Source organism: Panthera tigris, chromosome F2 (genome assembly GCF_018350195.1).
Source record: "Panthera tigris isolate Pti1 chromosome F2, P.tigris_Pti1_mat1.1, whole genome shotgun sequence".
In the NCBI taxonomy this organism is placed as follows: Eukaryota; Metazoa; Chordata; class Mammalia; order Carnivora; family Felidae; genus Panthera; species Panthera tigris.
Genome location: NC_056676.1, coordinates 17,827,852 through 17,852,321, shown reverse-complemented (window position 1 = coordinate 17,852,321; position 24,470 = coordinate 17,827,852). Strand labels below are relative to the sequence as shown.

The 24,470-nt window shown below is 41.3% G+C and overlaps 2 protein-coding genes across 13 annotated transcripts in view; one reads left to right on the top strand and one right to left on the bottom strand.

Annotated features, from left to right (window-relative positions):
- Window positions 1-20,685, top strand: part of ARFGEF1 (ADP ribosylation factor guanine nucleotide exchange factor 1) — a 148,702-nt gene extending 128,017 nt beyond the window's left edge. For both annotated transcript variants that reach the window (XM_042973206.1, XM_042973207.1), the window contains 7 exons: window positions 1,044-1,116; window positions 9,402-9,534; window positions 13,602-13,741; window positions 15,256-15,424; window positions 16,972-17,110; window positions 18,063-18,180; window positions 19,883-20,685. In XM_042973206.1, the coding sequence (XP_042829140.1) occupies window positions 1,044-1,116; window positions 9,402-9,534; window positions 13,602-13,741; window positions 15,256-15,424; window positions 16,972-17,110; window positions 18,063-18,180; window positions 19,883-20,047 (937 nt within the window). In that variant the 3' untranslated portion in view covers window positions 20,048-20,685. The remainder of the gene's footprint in view (window positions 1-1,043; window positions 1,117-9,401; window positions 9,535-13,601; window positions 13,742-15,255; window positions 15,425-16,971; window positions 17,111-18,062; window positions 18,181-19,882) is intronic.
- Window positions 20,686-21,141: 456 nt separating this feature from the next.
- CSPP1 (centrosome and spindle pole associated protein 1) overlaps window positions 21,142-24,470 on the bottom strand; it is a 155,066-nt gene continuing 151,737 nt past the window's right edge. For 10 of the 11 annotated variants that reach the window (XM_042972850.1, XM_042972848.1, XM_007080678.3 and 7 more), the window contains one exon: window positions 21,142-23,055. In XM_042972850.1, coding sequence (XP_042828784.1) covers window positions 22,844-23,055 — 212 coding nt within the window. In that variant the 3' untranslated portion in view covers window positions 21,142-22,843. Of the gene's footprint in view, window positions 23,056-23,767; window positions 23,915-24,470 lie in introns of all 11 variants that reach the window. The other variant, XR_444829.3, reaches the window with a different exon arrangement.

The following is a 24,470-nucleotide window of genomic DNA, read 5'->3' as shown; positions in this document are numbered from 1 at the left end:
TTGGAGCAACCTACCTGACCGATGACCCATTTTTGTCAGTTTATCTGTAGCCCTTATGTCAAAAGATGGTATGAATTCTTGCCTAGCCATTTTCCCTTTGAAGTCTTCACAAAAACCAGTCAGGCTGAACTTCCTTTTTTTGTTTTTAAGAACTGCTTCTGTTTTAGTTTATTAAACTACACATTCAAGTTAAGGTACGTGATCTTAAAGATCATCTAATAAGCATTTCTTCATAGAAACTGTGCCAGAGTTCTTTCTATACGGAACTGAAATGATGTCTCTAGCCCCTATCTACCCAATTCCCAGGAGCTCCTGCTTCTCACAAGCAAGAACTTGGTTCTTAATCATCTTTCTATTCCAAGTACCCAATCCAGGGGTGGCAAGTCATTTCCCCTTTGGGGCCAAATTTTATTTCACTTATTGTTATACATTAAAAAAAAAAAATAGAATCAGGGCGCCTGAGTGGCGCAGTCAGTTAAGGGTCCAACTCTTGTTCTTGGCTCAGGTCATGATCTCACAATTCATGAGTTTGAGTACTGCGCCAGCCTCTGTGCTGACAACATGGAGCCTGCTGGGGATTCTCTTTCTCTCTCTGTGCCCCTCCCCCACTTGCTCTCGAGTATGCACGTGCTTGCTCTCTGTCTTTCAAATAAATAAACTTTAAAAGAATAGAATCTAAAGAGTTCTATGAATTTCTTAAAAGTCTCAAACTTTTCTCAGTCTCAGTTTATAGAGAATATATAATGGCATTAATACTTACTATAAAGTTTTTGAAACTTTTCAGAAGTAGTTTTTGGGTTTGTTTTTTTTTAATGATGACCAGAGTACCCTTTTAATTATGCTAATTAATTGTTTCCTGGAGGTACATATTTTAAACTTTTCACTAGATTTTTTTTTTTTAGTAAATTGTTTTTAGCAGTAATCAAAGAAGGATTATATTGTTTTTGGCATATTTTTGTGACTTTTTTCTGCCTGTTTGAAAACATGTTTGATGTGTCCTGTTTCACACTTTCAATGACTGGTGTGATTTTGGTATTTTAAAGGCTCTTGACCTGGCGTCCCTCTTCTGGAGAAACTGCTCCCCCACCTCTGTCTCCTGTGAGTGAAAAGCAGCTGGTAAGTTTTCATAAATAAGGCATATTTAAAATTGTTTTTGAGAAGTAATTTTCTGATGGGCCAAATTCTTTTATATGAGTCCAGGTATAGCATAGGGGCACGTGGGTGACTCAGTCAGTTAAGCATTGACTTTGGCTCAGGTCATGATCTCACAGTTTGTGGGTTCGAGCCCTGCATTGGGCTCTATGCTGACAGCTCAGAGCCTAGAGCCTGCTTTGGATTCTTTGTCTCCCTCTCTCTCTGGTCCTCCCTTTCTCGTATGCTCTCTCTCTAAAATAAATATTAAAAAAACTTTTTCTTTTAATTAAAAAAAATAAAAATAAAAAGATGGCATAAATGTACTGTGCAGAGAATTCTTAGGTTAAATCTCATGGTGGTGAATTTCCCAGGTGGCTAAAATTTATTTCTGTAAGTGCCATGAAGGAGGTATTTTAAATTATTTTATAATACAGGTGGTCTGAGACATAGAGTAATATGATGTCCAGAGTTTTAAGAGGCAGGTATGAGGTTATGTAAAAGGATTTCCATGCCAAGTTAAAGACATTATTGGGTATTTATTTTAAGCTTTTAATTTGGATACAGTGTGACCTAAAAGAAATATTATAAAAACAGTACAAAGAATTCTAATATATGATTCACCCAATATATTTGTTTCCTAGGTCTGCCACAAGAAATTACCACAACCTTGGTGGCTTAAAGCAACAGAAATTTGTTGTCTCACAGTTCAGGAGGCCAAAGGCCCCAAATTAAGGCATCAATAAGGCCACGTTCCCTCCAGAGGCTTTAAGGGAGAATCCTTTGCCTTTTCCAGCTTCTGGTGGCTGTTGTCAACCCTTAGCATGCATTGACTTGTACACACATCACTCCAGTCTCTGCCCCCATCTTCAGATGGCTGTATGATGTCAAATCTGTATGTATCCTGTCTGCGTTTTTCTCTTGTAAGGACACTAGCCTTCTTATGTCTGTAAGATAAGATATAAGCCGTCTCATGTCAAACTCTTTAACTTAATTCCGTCTTTAAAGACCCTGTTTCTAAGTAACCTTCATAAGTACCAGAGGTAACAACTTAGATGTACCTTTTTAGAGCCACTGTTTGTTCAACCTATTGCAGTTTGCCCTCTGGCACCCAGAAACTAATGTTCATCTTTCAGGCCAAGTATGTTCACCCCCTCCCAATATTCCCCAAAGTTTCAACTCATTATGGCATCAGTAAGTCCAAAATCTGTTCTAAACATCATATCAAAAGTCCCAAATCTCATCATCACAGCCATCTAGATTAGGTATGTGGTCTCTTCTGGGGCATCATCCCTCCCCATCTGTGGACCTGTAAACAAATTACAGGTGGTGGGACAAGCATAGGATAAACATTGTCATCCCAAAAGGGAGAAATCGGCAGGAATAAAAGGGTAGCTGGCCCTAATAAGCAAGTTGAAAACCCAACAGGGTAAATTCCATTAAGTTTCAAGGCCTGAGGATAATTCTCTGTGTCTTGATGCTCTGCCCTCTGGGCCCATGGCTCCTCCCTATGATCCTGCAGGTCTGCTCTCTAAATCATTACTTCTTACAGGTTAGCACATGTTTGCAGCCGTGCAGCTCCATCAGCCCACTTCCTGCCTGTAGAATCCCAGAAGGCTGATAACCTTCCTTCATTTTGTCCCAAGTCTGTCCTTCTCAGTCTAGGCTGGCTGTGTTTCTACCAGTAAATCATTCTTAAAATCCCTGTGGGTCTCTTGAGTGTGTCAAGAGGTTTATTCATGGATCCTTTGTAGATAACTTCCTCTCTCTCCTTGGCTTCTGCTGAGATGTTTGATTGGATCCATTGAATCCACATACCTAATGTCTTTCAACAAAAAGTTGTCTTGCTATCCAAAGAAATGCTTTCATAACAATGAGTTTTCCACTTTTAGCATCCTTTGCGGTCTGGATAGGCCAAGATCCTATCAAATTATCAAGTGCTAGTTCCTTTTTAGTTAGTAATTTCTTCCTCAATGTATCTGTGTATCCTCTCATTTTTCTGTAAACACCAAGGAGAAACCAGGCCGTATCTTCAACCTTTTGCTTGAAAATATCCTCAGCTAAATATGCAAGTTCATCACTTACAAGTTCTACTTTCCACCCAGTAGTACAACACAATTTAGCTAAGTTTTCTGCCAGTTTATAACACATGCAGAAAACCTGGGATTGCAAGTAACTTGTTCTGTGACTGTCCACAAGACAGGCAGACATTTCTAATAAATTTTAACTTGATAAATGAGTAGTACATGACACCATATATCACATGATCACAACTGAGCCAGTGGTTCTTGAAACTCACCTTTGATACACGAGTGCTTTGTTGTTGTTGTTGTTGTTGTTGTTGTTGTTTTAATTTTTTTTTTTTAACATTTATTTATTTTTGAGACAGGGAGAGACAGAGCATGAACAGGGGAGGGTCAGAGAGAGGGAGACACAGAATCTGAAACAGGCTCCAGGCTCTGAGCTGTCAGCACAGAGCCCGACGCGGGGCTAGAACTCACGGACCGCAAGATCATGGCCTGAGCCGAAGTCGGCCGCTTAACCGACTGAGCCACCCAGGCGCCCCGAGTGCTTTGGATTATAAGCATGTTTCCGGATGGAGTTATGCTCACACACTAAGATTTTACTGTTGCCTTTCTTCCATTATCCAGTAACATAGTCCCAATTTCCTTCTGAGATCTTATTAGAAGAACTTTTAACATTCGTATCTCTGTCAGCATTCTATTCATGACCATTATATGTATTCTTTAGGATGACAGAAGATTTCTCTGACATGCATTTTACCTCGTTCTCCATCCTCACCAGAATTGCATTTAATGTCCATATTGCTACTAACAGTCTCTTTGAGGCAATGTAGGCTTTTTCTGTCATATGCCTCAAAACTCTTCTAGCTTCTACCATTACCCAGTTCCAAAATCACTTCCACCCCCACTTCATGGTACCAAAATCTGTATCCATCAGTGTTGTACCAGTGAAGTGGAACCAGCAGGAAATATCTCTGTTTCTGTCTGTACATATATATTTGTTCGTGTATGATATATGCACATACATATCTATATTTTTTTTATTTAAATTTCACAGGATTGGCTATGCAATTATTAGGGCCAATAATTTGAAATCTGTAGGGCAGACTGGAAAGCCCTGGGCAGGAGCTGCTGCTTCAGGGAAATCTGACGGCCTTTCAGCTGATCACGTGAGGCTCTGCCACATTGAGGATCATCTCCTTTACTTAAGTCAACTGGCTGTAGATGTTCACCACATTCACACAGTACCTTTACAGCAACACTTGTATTAATCACTGGATACTAGACACTAGACAGTTGACACATAAAACTAACATGACACCCAAGTTTCTCCAGATGTTATCATTTTACTGTATTTGCTTTATCATTTCCTCCCTCCCTCCTTCCCTCCTTCCTTCCTTTTTCTCTCACTCATCAACCCCGCCCCCAAGACTTTCTGAGTTCTTTGAAAATAAGATGTCCTTTTATCCCTAAGTTCCTTACTCTGTTTTTCCTTTGGAAGAAGAAAAAAAAATCTTACATAACCACAGTGCAGTTAACAAAATCAGGAAATTACCATTGAAACAGTGCTATTCTCTAATCTGGCCTTATTCAGGTGTTTTGTTTTTTTTTTTAATGTTTTTGTATTTATTTTTGAGAAATAGAGCACAGATGGGGGAGGGGCAGAATCTGAAGCAGGCTCCAGGTTCTGAGCTGTCAGCATAGAGCCCAACACAGGGCTTGAACTCGTGAACCAGGAGATCATGACCTGAGCCAAAGTTGGCTGCTCAACCAACTGAACCAACCAGGCGCCCACGGGCTTATTCAGTTTTAAACCCAGGACGCCAGCAGGAGCATATTAGTGTCCATTGGTTGATTTGTCCCCCACAACTTTTAAATTTCTCAACTGATAGTCAATGACTAAAACTTAGATCTCATAGTAAAGTACTACTTTGAGTTTGTCTCGAGAGAGCTGTCACATCTGGAACCTTGGGGGCACGCTGCTCCATGATCCTGATCTGCAGGACTGGTCTGTTCATCACAGACTCCACTTACGAAGTCCTGTTTTAAGCCCAGAATGAGCTCACTCTGTTTCCTGTTTTTCTTAAAATTGGCCCACTCCTTGCTTGCTTTGTGTCCTTTTGGTTTTTCTGCCTCTGCTGTATAGTATAGTAATTTGCAGTGTGGGCTTTAGAGTCAGCCCCAAAATAAAATCCTGACTGTGCAGTGACTGGCTCTGTGGCCTCAGCAAGTTACCTGACCTTGGGTTAGAGTGGTCTTGTGATGAGAATTAGGTCAGGGCATTCACTGCACAGAAAGCCGTTGGAGCGGCATGTGCCAGGTGAGTGCTCAGTGCCTGGGCTGCTGCAGGGCTCCCTGGGGCGAGCCAGCGGGGCCCCTCAGGACCGTCTCACCCTCTCTGTGGCTCCTTCCAGAGCTGCTGCTGCCACCCCTTCTGAGATCTACTGCTTCTTGCACCCTGCTTTCCTTTTCTTTCTCTTCTCTCTACGACTTATAGTTTGCCAAGAAATTATGGTATTTTCTAATGCCATCCTCAGCTGAGTATATCTTGCTGTGCACTGAAGGACTACTTTGTATTTATTTTTGTTTTTCTCATTAAACTTGTTTTTAATGGGTCTCAAAATTCTGTGACATATTTTTGGCCAAGCTGATTGTTCCATTAAAAAGTAGTGATTTTAAAACTAATAACTTAAAACTGCCACACACACACACACACACACACAACAAATGGTCCACAAAACATTCTGAAGGTTTTACGATGCATTGTTACCATTAACCAGTCTTTTACTGTTAAACCTAAAAGGCCAATTGACACAAACATTTCTGAGACGTTCTTCCACCACTGAATAAGACTGGGGTGGCATTGGGGCACCTGGGTGGCTCAGTTGGTTGAGCATTGACTTCGGCTCAGGTCATAATCTTACAGTTCGTGGGTTCAAGCCCCACGTTGGGCTCTGTGCTGACAGCTGAGAGCCTGGGGCCTGCTTAGGATTCTGTGTCTCCCTCTCTCTCTGCCCCTCCCCTGTTCACGCTCTGTCTCTCTCTGTATCTCAAAAATAAACATTAAAAAAAAAAAAAAAAGATAGGGGTGGCGTTATTGGGGAGAACGCTCATGTAGCCTGCTGAGCTTTCTGGGCAGACTTGGTCCCATTGCCAGCTCCAGCTGCCTTCTTGTCCACTGCTTTGATGGTGACCCACAGCAGCTGTCTGTCTCCTCTCCCAGAGTATGCTCTCGACACGCATAGTCTTGCCAGGAACCATATGAACGATGGCAGCACCACCAGATTTCAAGAATTTAGGGCCATCTTCCACCTTTTCCCCAGAGCAACAGTCAGTCTTCTTCGGTTCAGCAAACTTGCAAGCACTGTGAGCGTGTGACAGTCCAGCACAGGTGCATATCCAGCACTGATTTGGTGAAGGACTATTTTTTCAATATTAAAAATAGAAAAATACCCAGTTATTGTTAAAAAAAAAATTACAGAAGAAAATAGGGTAAAAAAAAAATGCAAGGCCCTTTTTATACTGTACCCTTCCACTGCAACTCCAGGGTTTAATATTGTGGTGTATATCCTTCCAGCTTTTTTCTATACATTTATATATACAGTATATAAATTTACATATAGTTTTCTCAAAAAATGAAATTTTATTTGGAGACTAACACATCTGGAATATCTAAGAGATGTCTCCACTTCGATACATAGAGATTTCTTTCATCGGAGTTCCTCCTTTTCCATTAAAGAGTCCTTTTTAAAAGGAGAGGTGTGGGCATACGTCTGGTTCACAGCTGTTCTAAAAAATGCAGAATTACAAAAAAATCGTCTTTAATTGGTTGATCAGAAAAACTGAGAATGCAGTATGCCTAACATTAAAAGATTCCTCTGAGGGGCACCTGGGTGGCTCAGTCGGTTGAGCGTCCAACTTCGGCTCAGGTCACGATCTCGCAGTCTGTGAGTTCGAGCCCCGCGTCGGGCTCTGGGCTGATGGCTCAGAGCCTGGAGCCTGCTTCCGATTCTGTGTCTCCCTCTCTCTCTGCCCCTCCCCCGTTCATGCTCTGTCTCTCTCTGTCTCAAAAATAAATAAACTTAAAAAAAAAAATTCCTCTGATACAAAGGAGAAGTTTTAAATTCCTAATACTGTGACCTAGTTTTTGTGTACATTTGGTTTTCTGGGGAGAAGCTTTTTAGGGATCATGAGAATGTTCAAAAGAGCCAGTGACCCAAAAAATTCAAAAACCAGTACTTTCACTTATATTCAGTAAGATAATACATTTTTTTATTCTATTAACTTATTAATCTCCCCCTTAAAATATACTTACTAAAATGTACAAACTGGGGCACCTGGGTGGCTCAGTTAGTTGAGTGTCTGACTCTTAGTTTTGGCTCAGGCCAGGATCCCAGGGTTGTGGGATCATGCCCTGCATCCCGGTTCTTGCTCAGCATGGAGCCTGCAAAGATTCTTTCTCCCTCTGTCCCTCTTCCCCGTGTGCACACGCTCACTCACTCTCACTCTCTCTCTCAAGAAAAAACATACAAGTTAAAAAGAGACATTTGCTTATATATTTTTTAATTTTTTAAAAATTTTTTTTAACCTTTATTTATTTTTGAGACAGAGGGAAGACAGAGCATGAATGGGGGAGGGTCAGAGAGAGGGAAACACAGAATCTGAAACAGGCTCCAGGCTCTGAGCTGTCAGCACAGAGCCCGACGCGGGGCTCGAACCCACGGACTGCGAGATCACGACCTGAGCCAAAGTCGGACGCTTAACCAACTGAGCCACCCAGGCGCCCTGAGACATTTGCTTTTAATAGTTAATTTTAAATAAACATTCCCTTAAAGGATTTATAAATTAAGAAGTGTTGCTATATGCATTCTTCCATTTAAGTTTTTCTTTTAATGTTTATTTATTTTGAGAAAGAGAGAGTACAAACTTGGGAGGGGCAGAGAGAGAGGGAGAGCAGGAATCCCAAGCAGGCTGCACACTCTCAACGTGGAGCCGTAGGGCTCGATCCCACAATCTGTGAGATCATGACCTGAGCTGAAGTTGGATGCTTAACTGACTGAGCCACCCAATCGCCCCACTTCCATTTAACTTTTTACTTAAAAGTGTATTATAGGCCGTCATGGTCAAAGAAATTACCCAATGAGTCTTCTGGATCTATGTAATATTTATTAAAGGCCTCTTGTTTGTTAAATGCTTATGAAAAATACAAAGATAATTAAGAACAGTTATAACAATAATAATATGGCTTTAGATTTGTGTAGCACGTCACTGTTTAAAAAATATTTTTACATGTGATCCTTTTAGAAATTTTTTGAACCCGATTTGGTACATTATCCCCATTTTATACAGAACAGCAAATGAAAAATCATAAACTGATATTTTAAGTCTAAGTTAAAATACCATTTTGATTAGCACTGTTCCTTGGAAACACAGGCCCCTGTCTTCCTTTCAGAAACCCAGGTGAGTTCGCTTCCAGCTAAAACTGTTGAGTCAGAATTCTCAGTTCCTCTGGAAAACACATTCTGGCTTCTTTCTGGTATGCTGTATTGCTGTAACAAAATAAAGCCAGAATAGTATTGACAGCTATCATATATTGTCTGATAACTGTGCCAGTGCTTTGCATTTATTATCCTAATAACCTACTAGGAAAGGTCCTCTCCATTTTCAGATCAGAAAACCCTAGCTCAGAAGTGTTCATTGCTTTTCCAAGGTTGTACCTAATCCTGGAGCCAAAGTCTGGTGTTGACTTGAACGTTGAGCTTCTCTCATGACACCACACTCCTAGTCACGTTCTCACTGATCTTTCTGGTCGCCATTTCCTTGGATGACAGAACATCTTTCCTTAAACTCACCCCTACAAAACTTTCCTGAGCTCCACCTACACAGAGCTTGCAGAAACCTATCCCACCTCTGCCACATACATGTTCTGTTTAGACTGCATGAAGAGTCCTGGATATCCCTGATTGGTTTTTCCATACAATGAAGCTTAGCATTTTTATCTGTTGCTTTTGGGTGGTACCAGACCTGAGACCCTCGAGGGTCAGAAAGGTAGCTTTTTCTCTTAAAGGCTATCAGCTCTTATCTGTGCATAGGTAACTTTAAATAATTTCCCCATTTTGTCTGTAATCACTGTGTAGAACGTCCTTTTCATAGTGACCCATGTAATTGTTTTCAAAAACAGCATACTAGAAACTGTTTTCATCCTTAAGATTTGTTGTACTTACAAGGAATTTTTTATTTTATTAGGATACAATATCACAGAAATCTGTAGATATTCATGATTCTATTCAACCAAGATCTGCAGATAATAGACAGCAAGCACCATTGGCTTCTGTCTCTACTGTGAACGAAGAAGTCAGCAAAATTAAACATACAGCAAGTGAGTTATTTCTCCTAATAAAAATAGTGTGTTTTGTTTTATGTAGGAAAGGGATGAAATGTTTGCTCTTACTTTTGTTATTAACAAATATATACTGTAATTGGTTGTGTGGTCACTTTGTTACTGCATTTGCTCCAAGTTGGACATTTCGCTAACACCTGCGGTACCAGCTTTTTCCACAAGTGCTTAGTGTTTGTGTTGAGCACCTGACTGTCTCCTCCTTGTTGTTCTCTTCTGCATGTCAGCCTCATATTCTTTCTGCAAAAGTAGGGCCTGATGGGCCTTTCTCTATAGTGCCTTCCGAGCAGGGGCACCCAGCTTCCTGAGAAGCCGACCTTCTTTCCACTCGACTGCCCCACACGATGTCTTGTGCTCACCTTCTTAGTACTTGTCACAAAGAAGGGCAACCCTTTCTATTTTTTGAAAAATTGATCCAGCTTTGTTTATATAAGGAAATTATAATACCAAGGAAAAACTACCCCGTTCCTAGAGGAAAACAAGACAGCTATAGTTGCTTCTATAAAATGAGGTGAAATTCACATAAGAAAAGTAATCATTTTAAAGTGAACAGTTCAGTACATTCACAGTGTTGTGCAATCACCACCTCTGTCTAGTTCCAAAATGTTTCTATCACCCTAAAAGAAAACTCCCCACCCATTAATGCTATTCCTTCTTACTCTCCCCTTCCCCTGCCCCTAGCAACCACTAATCTGCTTTCTTGGTCTATAGATTTGCTATACTTCATATAAACGGAATCATGCAGTATATGACCTTTTATGTCTGGCCTTTATTTAGCATAATGTTTTTAAGGTCCACCCACACTGTGAAATTGGTCAGTGACTGATACTTCTTTATGACCAGTTGTCATTTGTTTGGATATGTATCACATTTTGTTTATCCAGTCATTTGCTGATGGCCATTTGGGTTTGTTCTATCTTTTGGTTATCATCATGCTGTTGTGAATGTCTGTGTACAGTATAACTTGAGTACCTGTTTTTAATTATGTTGGCTGTACACACAGGAGTGGAATTTTGGGGTCATATTATAGGATAGTTCTATGTTTAACTTTGTAGGGAACCACTAGAACATGTTCCACAGTGGCATTCCGACTAGCAATTCCAATGTATCCACATCCTCACCATCACTTCTTTTTTTTTTAAATGACCATCCTAGTGGGTGTGAAGTGGTACCCCATCGTAGATTTGATGTGCATTTCCCTGATGATTAGTGGTGTTAAGCATCTTTTCATGTGCTTATTGCCAGTTGTTTGTTTTCTGTGGAGAAATATTTATGTCCTTTGCTCTTTTTTAAATTGGGTTGTCTTGTTGTAGTTGAATTGTAAGTTTGTTACACACTCTGGATACTATACCTGTATCACATATATGATTTGCAGATATTTATTTTCTCGTGTTGTATAGTTCTTATCATTTCTTTAATAACATCTGATGCACAAAGTTTTTAACTCGGATGAAGTCCAATTTACCTGTTTTTTGTTGCTCATGCTTTTGGTGTCATGGCTAAGAATCACTTGCCAGAACTAAGGTCATGAAGGTTTTCCCCAATGTTTTAAGAGTTTTGTACTTTTAGCCCTTACATTTAGGTTGTTGATCCATTTTGAGTTAATTTCTTTTTTCAGGGAATTTTTTTTATGAATCCTATGTTCTTATACTTGTTCTTGAGAGAAGACAGAGCTTCTGGCTTCAGTCACGGTGTTTTGCTAACTTCTTAAAGGGGAGAGGGAGATGGGTAGTGGTGAGTGGCTGATTTTCATTTTTTATTCCTGTTCTCTGGAGAACAGCATATCTCGTGCAGGAATCCACGACAACTTTGCACTGGAACATGCCATAAGGACAGAATAGTGAGTGGCTCTTCTCTCTCACAGCCCCAAGACTGAATTTAAATATACTTTAGCCTTGCAAAGTAAGGATGTGGTCATCACACATTAGAAAGTTTTCACGTGGCTAATCTAGGGAAACACTTTTAACTGGAGCTGCGTGCTGCTCCCCATACCCAGAGCCGAGGGCCCAGGCTTGTTTCCTACTATCAGATGTCCTGCCCTCTATCTCCTTTAAGTTCTTTAGGAAAAGTTTGCCATGGAATTGTTGATTCAGAATAGGTGGAGCTAGAGGAAGAACAAATGGCCACCATGTCCCCATGAGCCCTTTCAACTTAGTGGAAGAGAGACCGTCTGCTGTCTCCTGCTCAGGGGAAAGAATCACAGCACACACCTGAGTATTTCGCCCTGTTCGAGGGGCAGCTATCTCGTTCTTCCTGTACACGTTCTTTCTGTACACGTTAAGAAAACACCACCACCACCCCATCTAGTCTCAGCTCAGCGCCTGCTGTCCCACATAGTGAATCTTGTTTAGCTTTGGTGAACCAGTGAAATGGTCACCTACTATAACCCTGGCAGCGTCAGCCCTCGTTATAAAATCTGTCCAAACATGCTGCTGGTCATTGCTAGTGAGTCTAAAGTTAGGATCGGTAGCCTCCCAGGACTACAGATCCTGGGCCAGGAGATCTGGACTCCTCCCAGGACTACAGATCCTGGAGAGGCCCAGCCTTACCCACTCAGTCAGAGTAGAGTCTCGTCAGCGATTCTGTCCGTTCACCCTGCTGACACCTCTTTCTCCCCTTGAGTGGCTGATGCTGGAACCGATGAGAACACATCTCGTCAGACATCAGCCTAACTCCCAAGTCTCATTGAGAGTTCCACCTGTGCTGCCAGGAGTCTCCTGCTCTAGGGACGGAGTTTAGGACTTGAATGAAGGAGGTGAATGACTGACTGGTACTTGTCAGCTCTGACTGAGGTGAAGAACTAGGAAGAAGATACTGAAGAGGAGACAGTTGTGGGATTTGTGGTGTCTTTGTTTTACTTTTTGTTTGACCTGAGATCTAGTAAGAAGTGTTACGTACTCCAGCATTTCTGAAAACTACCCGGAAAGGAGTCTTTATTAATGACCTCAATAAGAAGAAATTTACGCAAATTGTTTTGCTACCCCTAAAGCCCTTAAAACATGAGTTTGCATTCCACAAATTGGTGCCACAAAACGGAATTTGTAATAAAAGCAAAAGTAGAGACTGAAGGATTGTAAGTCTGTAATGCTGAGTGATTGCCCGGAGAGTGATTTCCAGGCTGCTCCCCCTAGGCAGTCATCTGCCTCCTGGAAAGCTCACTGGAAGAGCTGCTCTGGACATCCCAGGATTGAGGTATGGCCTGGGGCCATCATTGCAGCCACGTGTCAGTGTTGCCAAGCTCTTGGAGTATCTCAGTAGTTGAGTCCTTTTTCCTAACCTTGTGCTTTTGCATTTGCTTAACTGGGATGGTCAGTGAAATGGGAAATTCTTCTATGAACATGACCTTATGGGCTGTGGATTGTCAGAAACAGTCTTGTGTCTTGTTGAGCAAATTCATCCGACTAGAGGAATGTAGTTATGTTTCATTTCACCTGTGGAGAGCATTTTGTGATCATGCACTTGGCATAACTTTTTATAGACTTCTTTGCTTACGGATCCATTTGAAAATATAAGGTCATTTTGGCTACAACTTCTAACCTGGATCCAAATAAAACCTGCTCTGGTTAACCTGCAGTATTGTCCCACTTATCAGAATTTGTGGCTGTCTCTCCTTCCTTTCCCGCAGATCTGGTTCCTGTTGTTTTCTTTTGGTATAGGCTTTATATTACCTATATTCAAAGGCCAAACTTGAGTTCCAGTAAATGCTATTAGCTTTTTTTTTTTTTAATTAAGCTTTTAATGCATTTGTTGCATTTTATTAAAGAATAACTTAAATCTTCTTAAAGTTGCAGTGGGACCTTTTTGGACATTATTTACTGTTCTAAGTCATGGAGAATATTTTTATTTAAAAAATTACTTTCCTGAAGCTTTTCTAAAAATTGATGAGACTGAGTGGTGCTTATGTGCAAAGGCAGTATGTACTCAGTGTGATGTGTGCAAGTAACCTTCATTCATATGAATGTTTCCTTAAGCATTGTAATGTCATAGAAATTATAAAGGATTCAAAATAATTTTTGTTTGCATGTGCATTGGGGTGGGTTTCCTCACAGAATTTCCAGAACAAAAATTGTTTGCCGCCCTGTTGATTAAATGTGTTGTGCAGCTGGAACTCATCCAGACTATCGACAACATTGTGTTCTTCCCAGCCACAAGTAAGAAGGAAGATGCTGAAAACCTAGCTGCAGCCCAGGTATGGGGGTGTGAGGACAGCTGCTTTTATGTTGAATAGGAAGTTGGCTTTCACAGTCTGGGCCTCAGAGCAGAGGTCAAGCTAGAGACTTGATTTGGGGGCTCTTCATCACATAAATGTCATTTTAAACCTTGGGACTAAACGATATCCTCCAGGCAATAAGTGTGGGTGGGGCTGAGAGGACAGTTGGGTATTGAGCCCAGGGGCTTCCATGGTCAGAGCTCCTGGTGATAAGGCAGCTGGTAAAGAGCCTGAGAATAAGAATCCATGAGGCAAAGGAGAGAGAGCAGGAGACAGTGGTGTCCTGGAAGCCAAATGAAAAAGATGTTTTAAGAAGGATGTGATCATCTCTGTCAGATGCTCAGTGGGTCAAGTAATTTTTTTTTTTCTTTTTTTTTTTAAAGTAATGTTTCATCTGAGAGTTGCCTTCGAGCAATTTGGTGGACTTCAGTGACCTTGACATTGTGCTTAATTGTAATGTTGAGGACAAAAGCATTATTGAAATGGGTACCAGAGACGAGAGGAATTGCAGACAGCAAATATTTGATAATTGTGTCGAATATTGTTGTAAAGGGGTACAGAGAAATAGGATAATTGCTGGAGGAAGATGAAAGGGTCAGGAAAAGGGTTTGCTTTGTTTGTGTCTTTAAGATTGGCAATATTGCAGCATTTTCACTGATGAGAATTCTTCAGGAAAGAGAGAAACACAGAAAGAGGGACAGTTGCTGTCTTTTTGAGTGAATGGGGGTGGCATCTAGGGCCACTCCCCGGGGGGTTAGAAGCACAGGCAGTTGGTGCTTTGTGACAGGAAAGCAAGCAAAGTATGTAGCTCTTAACACAGGAAGGTTGGTCTGTTTGCCAGTGGGAGTTTGCGGGAGGTCTCTTCTGATAGCTTCCGGTTTCTCATTGAGAGAAGAAAAATCCTCTACCAAATGAAGTGGGAGGAGAATATTAGATACTTGAGGAGAGAAGTGAAAACATGAGTTAATCATCTAGAGAGTGGACTCAGGCAGTGCAGGATTGCTTGGGCACCACCCAGAGCCCACTGGACTTAAAATCAGTCTGTTTTCTCCCGTTATGTTTGTTGTGTGGGTATAGACGTGGAGTAGGCAGTTTTGCCAGCCAATTAATCTAAAAAGAGTGAGGGATTATGCAAGAGAGCAATTATAACTGCAGTTCCTAGAATCCAAACTGGTGAAGTAGAGAAGTGAGGACCTGATGGGGGTGAGGAACAGTGAGGGCTGTAGGCTCTGGTAGGGGTGGAGTTCCTGGAGTTAGGAAGGGAATTGGGAAGATAGGAGGTGGTGCCTGGTGACTAGGATGCATGGAATATAAAGGCTCAGGAAATGTAATAACAAAAGATGGACATTTTCCTATTTTCTATTGAGCTAGAAAAGATTAAGTTCTGTGGCTTGCTCGTAAAGCTGATCTTTGGGGGAGCACGGAGTCCTAAATTTACTAAAATTTGTGACTCTGTGTGTGTGCGCGTGCTGTGGTGCTTTGTTTTTCCAAAGAGAGATGCCGTGGACTTTGATGTTCGAGTTGATACTCAAGACCAAGGAATGTACCGCTTTTTAACATCACAACAACTTTTTAAGCTACTGGACTGCTTATTAGAGTCACATAGATTTGCAAAAGCATTTAATTCCAACAACGAACAGAGGACTGCTTTATGGAAAGCAGGTAAGCTGGGCAGGTGTCACACTTTAATGTTCACCATTAATGCTTGTGCACTGGGGCTGTATACATGGATCAGAATTCATGGTTTGTATGCTTCAGGTCTATGGGTTTCACTGTGTGAACTTTTTACCTTAACAGTAGTAATCGGAAGGCAGTCCGATTGCCAGAATCGATAGCCAGGCCTTTGTCTGATCTACACTAAGCCAGCTAACTGCTGGGGGAGATTTGTTTCCCCCTTGTTTAATCAACTTGTTCTTTGATTTGGCCATTTTTTCATCTTGTTCACCCAGCGTGGGCCTTCCTGTTGATACTGTCAGCATACTAAAAGCTGCTGTTTTATGAAAAAAAGCATATGACAGTCCTAAACATGAGATCTTGCATCTGTATTCCAGTGACTTCTCCATACTTACCTGGGAGTGGCCACACCTCAGAATGGAAGTGAATGTTTTGGGGTGGGGGGGCGGTGGTGGGCAAATTTACTTTTGGACAAGTTGGAATCTTTAAATGAAGCAACGTTTGGGGCGCCTGGGTGGCTCACTTGGTTAAGCGGCCAACTTCGGCTCAGGTCATGATCTCGCAGTCCGTGAGTTCGAGCCCCGCGTCGGGCTCTGTGCTGACAGCTCAGAGCCTGGAGTCTGTTTCAGATTCTGTGTTTCCCTCCCTCTGACCCTCCCCTGTTCATGCTCTGTCTCTCCCTGTCTCAAAAATAAATAAAAACGTTAAAAAAAAATTTTTTTAATGAAACAACTTTATAATAATTATATTGACATTCAATTTTTTATTTAAGAAATAGTTCCTTGGTACCTATTATGTACAAAACAGTGCTGGAAGAGTGAGAGGCAGAATATGCAGCAAAACAATATTTACTGAACATCAAACTCTGTGAAATAGTGTTGGGTACTTTACATTTGCATATTTACTTAATCTAAAATGATTGTTTAATTCCTAATTAAGCTCATGGCTTTGTTCATCCTCTTCCCTCTTCAACCTGACTTCTGGAAAGAGTAGTTCAACCGAAGTTGTTTCTACCTTTCAACTGGGAATTCTCCTGCTAAAGCCACCAGGCTCCATGTGTCCATACGCAGTGGGCACTTTGCACTGCTGACGACCTTGGAAAACCATCTCCATGCTGAGTGGTCTGCCCTGTTCATCCAGGAGCCCTGGCGCAGGCTATCTGGAGGTCATCAGGGCAGTTTCATTTGAAGAGTTCCACTTTCCCAGCCCAAACGTTGCTTTGTATTTCCTGGCCCCAGCTTGAAAGAGGAGGAAATTTTAAACGTAGAGATCGCCTTCTTGCCGAGTCTCCAGCCCAAGCTGGCCGCCTTCACAGTCTTGGGGTGTGCCTTCTCTGTGCACTCCTGTCCCTGTGGGCCACCTCAGGGGTGCTGAGATCCTGGGCTCAGGCTGCTGTGGCTTAGGGTAGCTTTGCTTTGTAAGCAGCAGTTGACACAGCTGAGTGACACAAAATGTGCCCTCGCATGAGGCTCTTTTGCCTTTCTTTCTGTAAGATGCCTTCCCAAGTTAATCCTGGAAACTTCCCTTTTCTGCAGGTTTCAAAGGCAAATCCAAACCTAACCTTCTGAAGCAGGAGACGAGCAGCCTGGCCTGTGGGCTGCGCATTCTCTTCCGGATGTACATGGACGAGAGCCGGGTTAGTGCCTGGGAAGAGGTCCAGCAAAGGCTTTTAAAGTAAGACTCTTGGTTGAGTTTGTGTCTTTGATTCACATGGCTCCATGGCACAGAGTAGGAAAGGACCGCTAGATTTGCACTCGGGGCAGAGTCCACAGCCCAGCCCCACTGCAGTGCCATGCAAATATTAGAGTGTAAGGAAGAGATTGTGAAAATTAAATACAGTCTCCTAGATGAACGTACTTGTGCACAGTTGGGGAGGACATGAGCAAATCATGTCTGTTGCTGCTGCTGGACAAAGGAAAAAGTGTGCTCTCTTAAAAGTTAAAACTTCGTCATTTTTAGGCTTTTTCATGCCACATAACTCCATTTTCACAAACTGATCATTTGTGAAAGTGAAACCTGCCTGCCTGCATTCAGTTAAATATTTAGAGTTTTGTTAGTGTTACTTTTTTTGCATTCACTTTTTACATCATGACGACTTAAATTTCAAGTTCATGCTGAGAATCATGTCATTCAGAAAGAATGCTGTCTTCTGCATGATACTTTTGTGTGTTCACAGGGAACAGATGTTCTCAGAGACCAATTAAATACATTTTAGAATTTTAAGAGATGACTTAATCCCTATTTGCCCATTTTACTGATGAGACTCCTAAGACCCAGAGTATCTACACCTTCACAGTGAGTAAAGGGAACAGCCACCCCAAATTTCAGCCCAAGTTTCTTGACGCCAGGCTTGGGCAGGTGCTACTGCACAGGGGCTCCGAAATTCAGTGAGACTTTGAGTAAAATGTGAATTTCCTGATAAACTACAGTGGCTTCTTATGTCTGATTTTCTTCCTAATTGGAAAAGCACACATTTATGTTGACAATCTAGTAAAGTTTGCAGACAGGATCTAAATAGTTCCTAATAGTAAAGTCCCTATCCACCTTGTCCCCGCTGGTCTTGATCTGTGAACATCCATGGCAGCAGGTACATAAGCACATGTAAAATGAGCCTTTTCTGTTACAGTGTCTGCAGTGAAGCCCTAAGTTACTTCCTTACTCTAACATCAGAAAGTCACCGGGAAGCCTGGACTAACTTACTGCTTTTGTTTCTAACTAAAGTTCTAAAGATAAGTGATAATAGGGTAAGTATGAGAGATTTTTTTCCAGCCCTGCATTTCTAGCCTGAGCAGCAGCACACTCAAGTGGGAGGCAGGGGCAAAGGGTAGCAGACCCACTGCTCAGAGGTAGGTCAAGCAAGGTCCAGGCCACAGTGCTGCTCTGCCCTGGGCCGCCGCGGCCCTTGTGCTCATTGGCCCTTCATTCTTCTCCCTCCTTACCCTGCTTTGTTCTCTAATTAGTGACTCTGTAGCGGATTCAGTAAGGAAGGAATCAGAATCTTTAGGACACTCTTGACAAGCCACTGACTCCCCCACACTGTGCAATTTCCATCCTGACCCTTGAAGTCTCTCCTTTGGCCCCATTTTGAAAACTGCTGTTCTGCCCAACCCCTGGCTTGTACTCTGCCCCCTACCCAAGGCTATTTCTGGGCCCCAGGCCTCAGCCATTCCTTTGGCATATTTATCGGTTCCATGTGACACAGAGCCCCTAGTGAATGGGCCATAAATTCCTTTGAGAATTTGAAAGTAGAAATGAAGATAAATTAAAAATACATAACTATAAATATAAATACAGATGTCAGATTGGCAAAAATATGTATTTCACTTTTAAAACTAAACTAGCTCACATAAATGGAAGCGGGTTGCTGTGATCCCTGAATAGGTTTAAAAATGCAGTGAGGTGGCCTGAGATTTGGGCCATGGGACCCCACAGAGGCCGCGCAGTGTCAGTTGGTGCCATACAGATGTTCATCCCAAGTCATATGCTCTGGTCCACATGCATTCCCATCTGACTCCCAGGCTGGATAAAGCTTAGAGAAGTGACCTAAGGCATGAGCAGCCACGGGGCCAGGAAGGACTCCAAAGCGTAGTCCGTCTGATTCCACTACAAGCTTTCGTGCCACAGTCTGTCACACTGCTTCTTTGTCCCTCATGGGGTGTGGGGAGCAGGAGAGAGAACAGGCAGGTGACTTGTATTCAGAAATTAAAGAAGTCTAGCAAAGACCGTAATTGTGGAATGTATAATCTTTGCCTGAAGAGTACATATTTTACATTGTAGTATTAGGTAGAAATTATAAATTTCTTTAACAAGTAAGGTATTTTCCCTAAAATTAGAAATTTCTTTAACAAATAAGGTAGTTTCAATAACCCATAGCTTGTAAAAACTCAACTGTGATTCCCGCTGGTCTTACTTTTGCTTATTATCCAGGAAAAACAATGATAAATACTAGAAGTTTACCATTAGTTCAAGGAACTATAATAGAAAATGTTTTCCAAAATAAGGGTAGGTTAAGTGAATAATGTTTGTATTAAGTCTTTTGAAGTCTTTTCTCTTTTTAAAGAGAAGTATCTCGGGGCGCCTGGGTGGCGCAGTCGGTTAAGCGTCCGACTTCAGCCAGGTCACGATCTCGCGGTCCGTGAGTTCGAGCCCCGCGTCAGGCTCTGGGCTGATGGCTCGGAGCCTGGAGCCTGTTTCCGATTCTGTGTCTCCCTCTCTCTCTGCCCCTCCCCCGTTCATGCTCTGTCTCTCTCTGTCCCAAAAATAAAGAGAAGTATCTCTTTCAGTTTCCATAATCAATATAGTCACTGCTTTATGCAGATGTATTTCCTCTGTCTTCACTGATTGGTGCAGGCCCCAAAATGGTTTGACTCTAAAGGCATTTTGAGCTTCTGTGATTTGGAATGCAAGCACTACTAACTGAGAAATTCTTACCCCTTCCACCCCCAGTTTAAGGCTCACGCGTCATTCTACTACCCTCTCTTATGTGAAATTATGCAATTTGACTTGATTCCTGAACTTCGTGCTGTTCTTAGAAGATTTTTTCTGCGAATTGGAGTAGTTTTTCAGATATCACAGCCACCTGAACAGGAACTTGGAATAAACAAGCAATGATGGCAACTTGGTATTTTTCTGTTGGCGTTTACATCCCTCCGCTCTTTAAAAGGACCCAGGAGCTGAGGTTTCCTACCTGAAAAATGGTTTCTCCGAATTGCAGTGTCTGAGGGTTACTGGTAAAGATGCTCAGAACTATAACTCAAACTTGCAATGCTCCAGTCCCTATTAGTAATCTGGTGGATTCTGTTAGTCATGTTGGGCTCATGTTGAGCAGAAAGCCTCTTTCCACAGTGTCCGCTTGTGTTCATGTGTCCTTCCCTGTCCTTGGCAGCAGGGAGAGCCCCACATATGTTTGGCAGGTGTGGAAGCAAAACTTTACCCAAAGAACTATAGATGTAAAGATTTGAACTTCTGCAAGAAGTACAACTCAGGAGAGCTGTATTTTGAAGGATAAAATGTTTATAATTGGGGTTGGGGGGAGAAGAAGAAATTATTGTTCATGGTAAAAGATATTTAGCAACTATGGTATTCTTATTCTGAAGATTTTTGCACACTCAGGCTATCTGAGATACTGGTAATCATCCTTCTGTGAAAAATGTACAGAGATGCAGGTCTGTAATATAAAAATCTTTAAACATTATATAGTTCTTCCTGCACTGTTTTATTTTAATTTCTTTATTTTCTTATTCATTTGCTAAATACCTATAATATTTTGTCAAATGCACTAAACATTTGGGTTGAACTTTCTTTTTTATTTTGTGGGGATTTTGGTTTTGCCCTTTTGAGGGGTGGGTCATTTTCAAGGTTTGACATGCCCAGAAGCTGTTGTGGCTGACACTTGTCATGATCAACAACAACAAAAAAGGTAGAAAATATTCCTACTGACTTAACTACCTGTAATATACTTCTCTTAGGGCCTCTAAAAGATGAGCCATTAAAATAGAGTTGATCCTTCATGGATTGAAACTTGAATCACTGCAAAATGATCTAGGTTGCTGTCACTTTCTTTTTTCTTTTGGGTGGAGGGGCTTGATGTAGATTTTACTCTATGTACAGAATTTAATGTTGAATATGTTAAAATAACAAATCTGGCATGGTTTGGGGAAGTTAGATTTACTGGAAATGTATTCATACTGTGAATTGTGCTCTGATGGTTAAAAAAAAAGACAAGATTGTCAAGCATTCCGTATTAACAGTGGATGTAGAAAATTTTTTCAGATGGATAAAATGTATATGGTACAGATGTAAAGTTTTCTATGTAAAAAATTCTGTACAACTTTCTGTACAATATTGATTCTCATCTGGCATATTCTAATCAGGTTATAGGTCAATAAAGTTTTTGGATTATTTCATCAGTGCAATCAAACCCTGTGTAATCCACAGCCCCATGTTTCATTGATTTTTTTTTTTTTCTTTGTTAAAAGCTGAATTTAGGAATATTCTTGGCTGGAACTACAAATTCAGTGTTAATTCTGACATTTTCATTCCAGCTTTTGGCATTGGGATCCTGCCTTCTCAACCGTTAACATTTTGTGTAGTAATAACCTGAAATAAGGCTATACTATCTGCTAAAAGAGCTAAAGTCCCCTTTGGGGCAATTTGCCAGGGGACATTGTGTGTCCTAGGAGTCCGTTTGAGTTGTGTGGTACAACGGCATTAAAAAAAAGGGGGGGGAGATAACTGTTTATACTTCTAGATAATGAGTTTTTGAACAATGCATTTATAAAAGTGCCCCCAAGACACAGCCCTCTTTAAGCCCAGCTGGATGCTAGAGCTGGGAACCGGTGGTTTATTTTATGGTACCAGGACTCTCCTTAGAGGAGAACAAGAGGCTTTCGTGGTACTTTGAAATGAAGATAGGAGAGGAAAAATCTTCACAGTGAAGTAAACAATGATTAGGGTACAAAATTAAGATTTATATGCAGCTAAAATTTACAATGGTAAAATTTCACACGAGGTAAACTTGTCCAATAGTTCCAATGGAAATGTGCAAGAAGTAGGATCTGGGGGGTGTTCTCAGTGGTCATGGTGCTAAAACCAAAGAATTACTTCCCAAAGGTACCATTTAATGGAGTGATTAGACAGACTGACTCACTTATCCAAGGGTCCATGGCGGTGCAGCAAGGATTCCAGTCTCTGTCGACCCCTGGGTGTTCTTGTCTGTCTTCAACTTCTAAAACACTTTGTTTAGAACCTCAGTTCCAGTTAAGAAATTGACATTGGCAATAAAAATTTATTTCTATCAAGTAGTAAAGTCATATTAATCAGTAAATATAATGCCTTCATTCATAGAAAAATAGAGGCAGAAAGATGTGATAGTGTATGGCTCGTGGGAATGAAATCGGTTATGATTCCCATCATTTGTACTGAATCAGTAGCTATAAATAACATGGAAGTAGCTAGCACATGTGATTCATTACCTAGCAACTGAAAGTCACAATTACAACCAATGTATTTATTAAGCGAATCACTTTGAATCGCGAGAACAATGGCAAATGTACAAACAAGAGTATTCAGGTTTTGCAGTACTGTTAAGACACTTGTTTTATTCACCTTATCTTACGAGAATTTAATAATGCACATATGGTAGTTGATTCCAAGAGTTCATTACCACCTAATGTATGGCAAAATTGTGCAAAAATAATTCTATTTAATTCTACATTATATAAATTAATCATGGCCTTTTATGTACATCATATACATCATCATGGGAAAAATACACCTTATATACAGATGGAACTTGTGTAAGTAACGTTCAGGTAGTGACCAAAAGTAGCACACATATTACCAAAGGTTCAGATTTAACATTCCTTTCACCTTAAAAGGCACTGCTGGATCCCAATACAGATTTATTTAACCGTGGGCAGTAGACAGGCCCTGCCAATTGAAAATGCCTAGTTTTCCAGGAACCTGCTGCTGCTCCTGGTTCAGTTGCTCTGCCATGAATCCTTTCAGTGTTTCTGAGGTGCCTGGGCGGAGCCAGGGCTCAGTCGCTACAGAGTTTGATCCATCGTCTCCCATGTGCTTCAGCAGGTCATCAGGGTCAACCAGTGAACTTTCATCGTCTACAGGAGGCAAGAGGGACATGACTCAGGTAACACTGGTGGCAAGGAGGTGACATGAACACAGATCTCTTGTCATCTAACCCGTTCCAGCCCTGCATTTCTCCATATTATGGTGTTCTACAGTGTACTGTCCTGTCCAGATGCTTCATTTTAACGTTTTATTTTTGAGACAGGGAGAGACACAGCATGAACAGGGGAGGATCAGAGAGAGGGAGACAGAGAATCTGAAACAGGCTCCAGGCTCTGAGCTGTCAGCACAGAGCCCAACGTGGGGCTCGAACTCAGGAACTGTGAGATCATGACCTGAGCCGAAGTCGGCCGCTTAACCGACTGAGCCACCCAGGCGCCCCCAGATGCTTCATTTTAGAGGTCAGGGAAAAAAAGAAAAAACGGCCAAGTGAATAAGTTGACTGACTCCATGGTACCATCACCCACAGGAATTCCAAAGATAGCAAAGTAGATGGCGCCAGACAGGTAAGGTGTTGGTAGAAGTGTAAGCAACCTTACAAAGCTTTAAAAATAACTCCGAACCTTTTAACAATGCTATAAAGAAATAAAGTCATTTTAAGGAAAGCACCAGACAGGGGATGAAATTATTTACATTCCTGCACCTAATCTAGGAGGTTGGGGTCTTCTCCATTAGCAAGTCCCTAATTTAGAGTTCATTCTTTAATTAAATGTGTTCAACTTCTTTATCTGTATTTTTACTTACTAGATATAATAGGAAAATCTGTCTTCCTACTCTGTGATGTCAAAATCTTTTTAAATTACATCTCCCGGTCTGTGAAGGATTAGCCCAGCAAAGGGACATGTGCAGGCAATTTAATGAGCAATCAATCCACATCGCACCAAAAAGCTCCTGTTTGAAAAGACACTGTTACAGTTTAGAAGCTGAAAACCTTCTGAAAGAGATTCTTCAAATGCTCTATTTTCTCTCAATTATTTAAATATATTCCTATTAAATATTAATTCTCCTTACTGGTTCTAAAAGAAATTGAGGAATAGGTAATCCTCGGTACACATTAAAAGAATTGTTTTCCCGTTGATCCACATTTTTTCAGGTATGATATGAAAAGTATGGCTCCATCAATTTATATCACCTGGACTGCTGCCAATTGTATGAGTGTAGTTTTAAATTAATAAAGTGTTAAAGGTAGGAAAATTGCTATTAGAAAATTATTGGATGTAGGTTTACAGACTAACAGGAATTGTCCCAAAAGACCACTCTGCTATTTGCTAAAACTAATACAGGGAGGTCAGTAGCTGCCTAAGGAACCATCCTGCCTGCCTGTGCTTGGTGAACACGCTTTAACTTGCTGATCACCAAAGCAATGAGACAGTGAAGCTCCTAATGAAAACAATGGCTTCTAAAAAGAAATACTAACCTGAGGCTATTTTGCTCTATGGCATCAAAA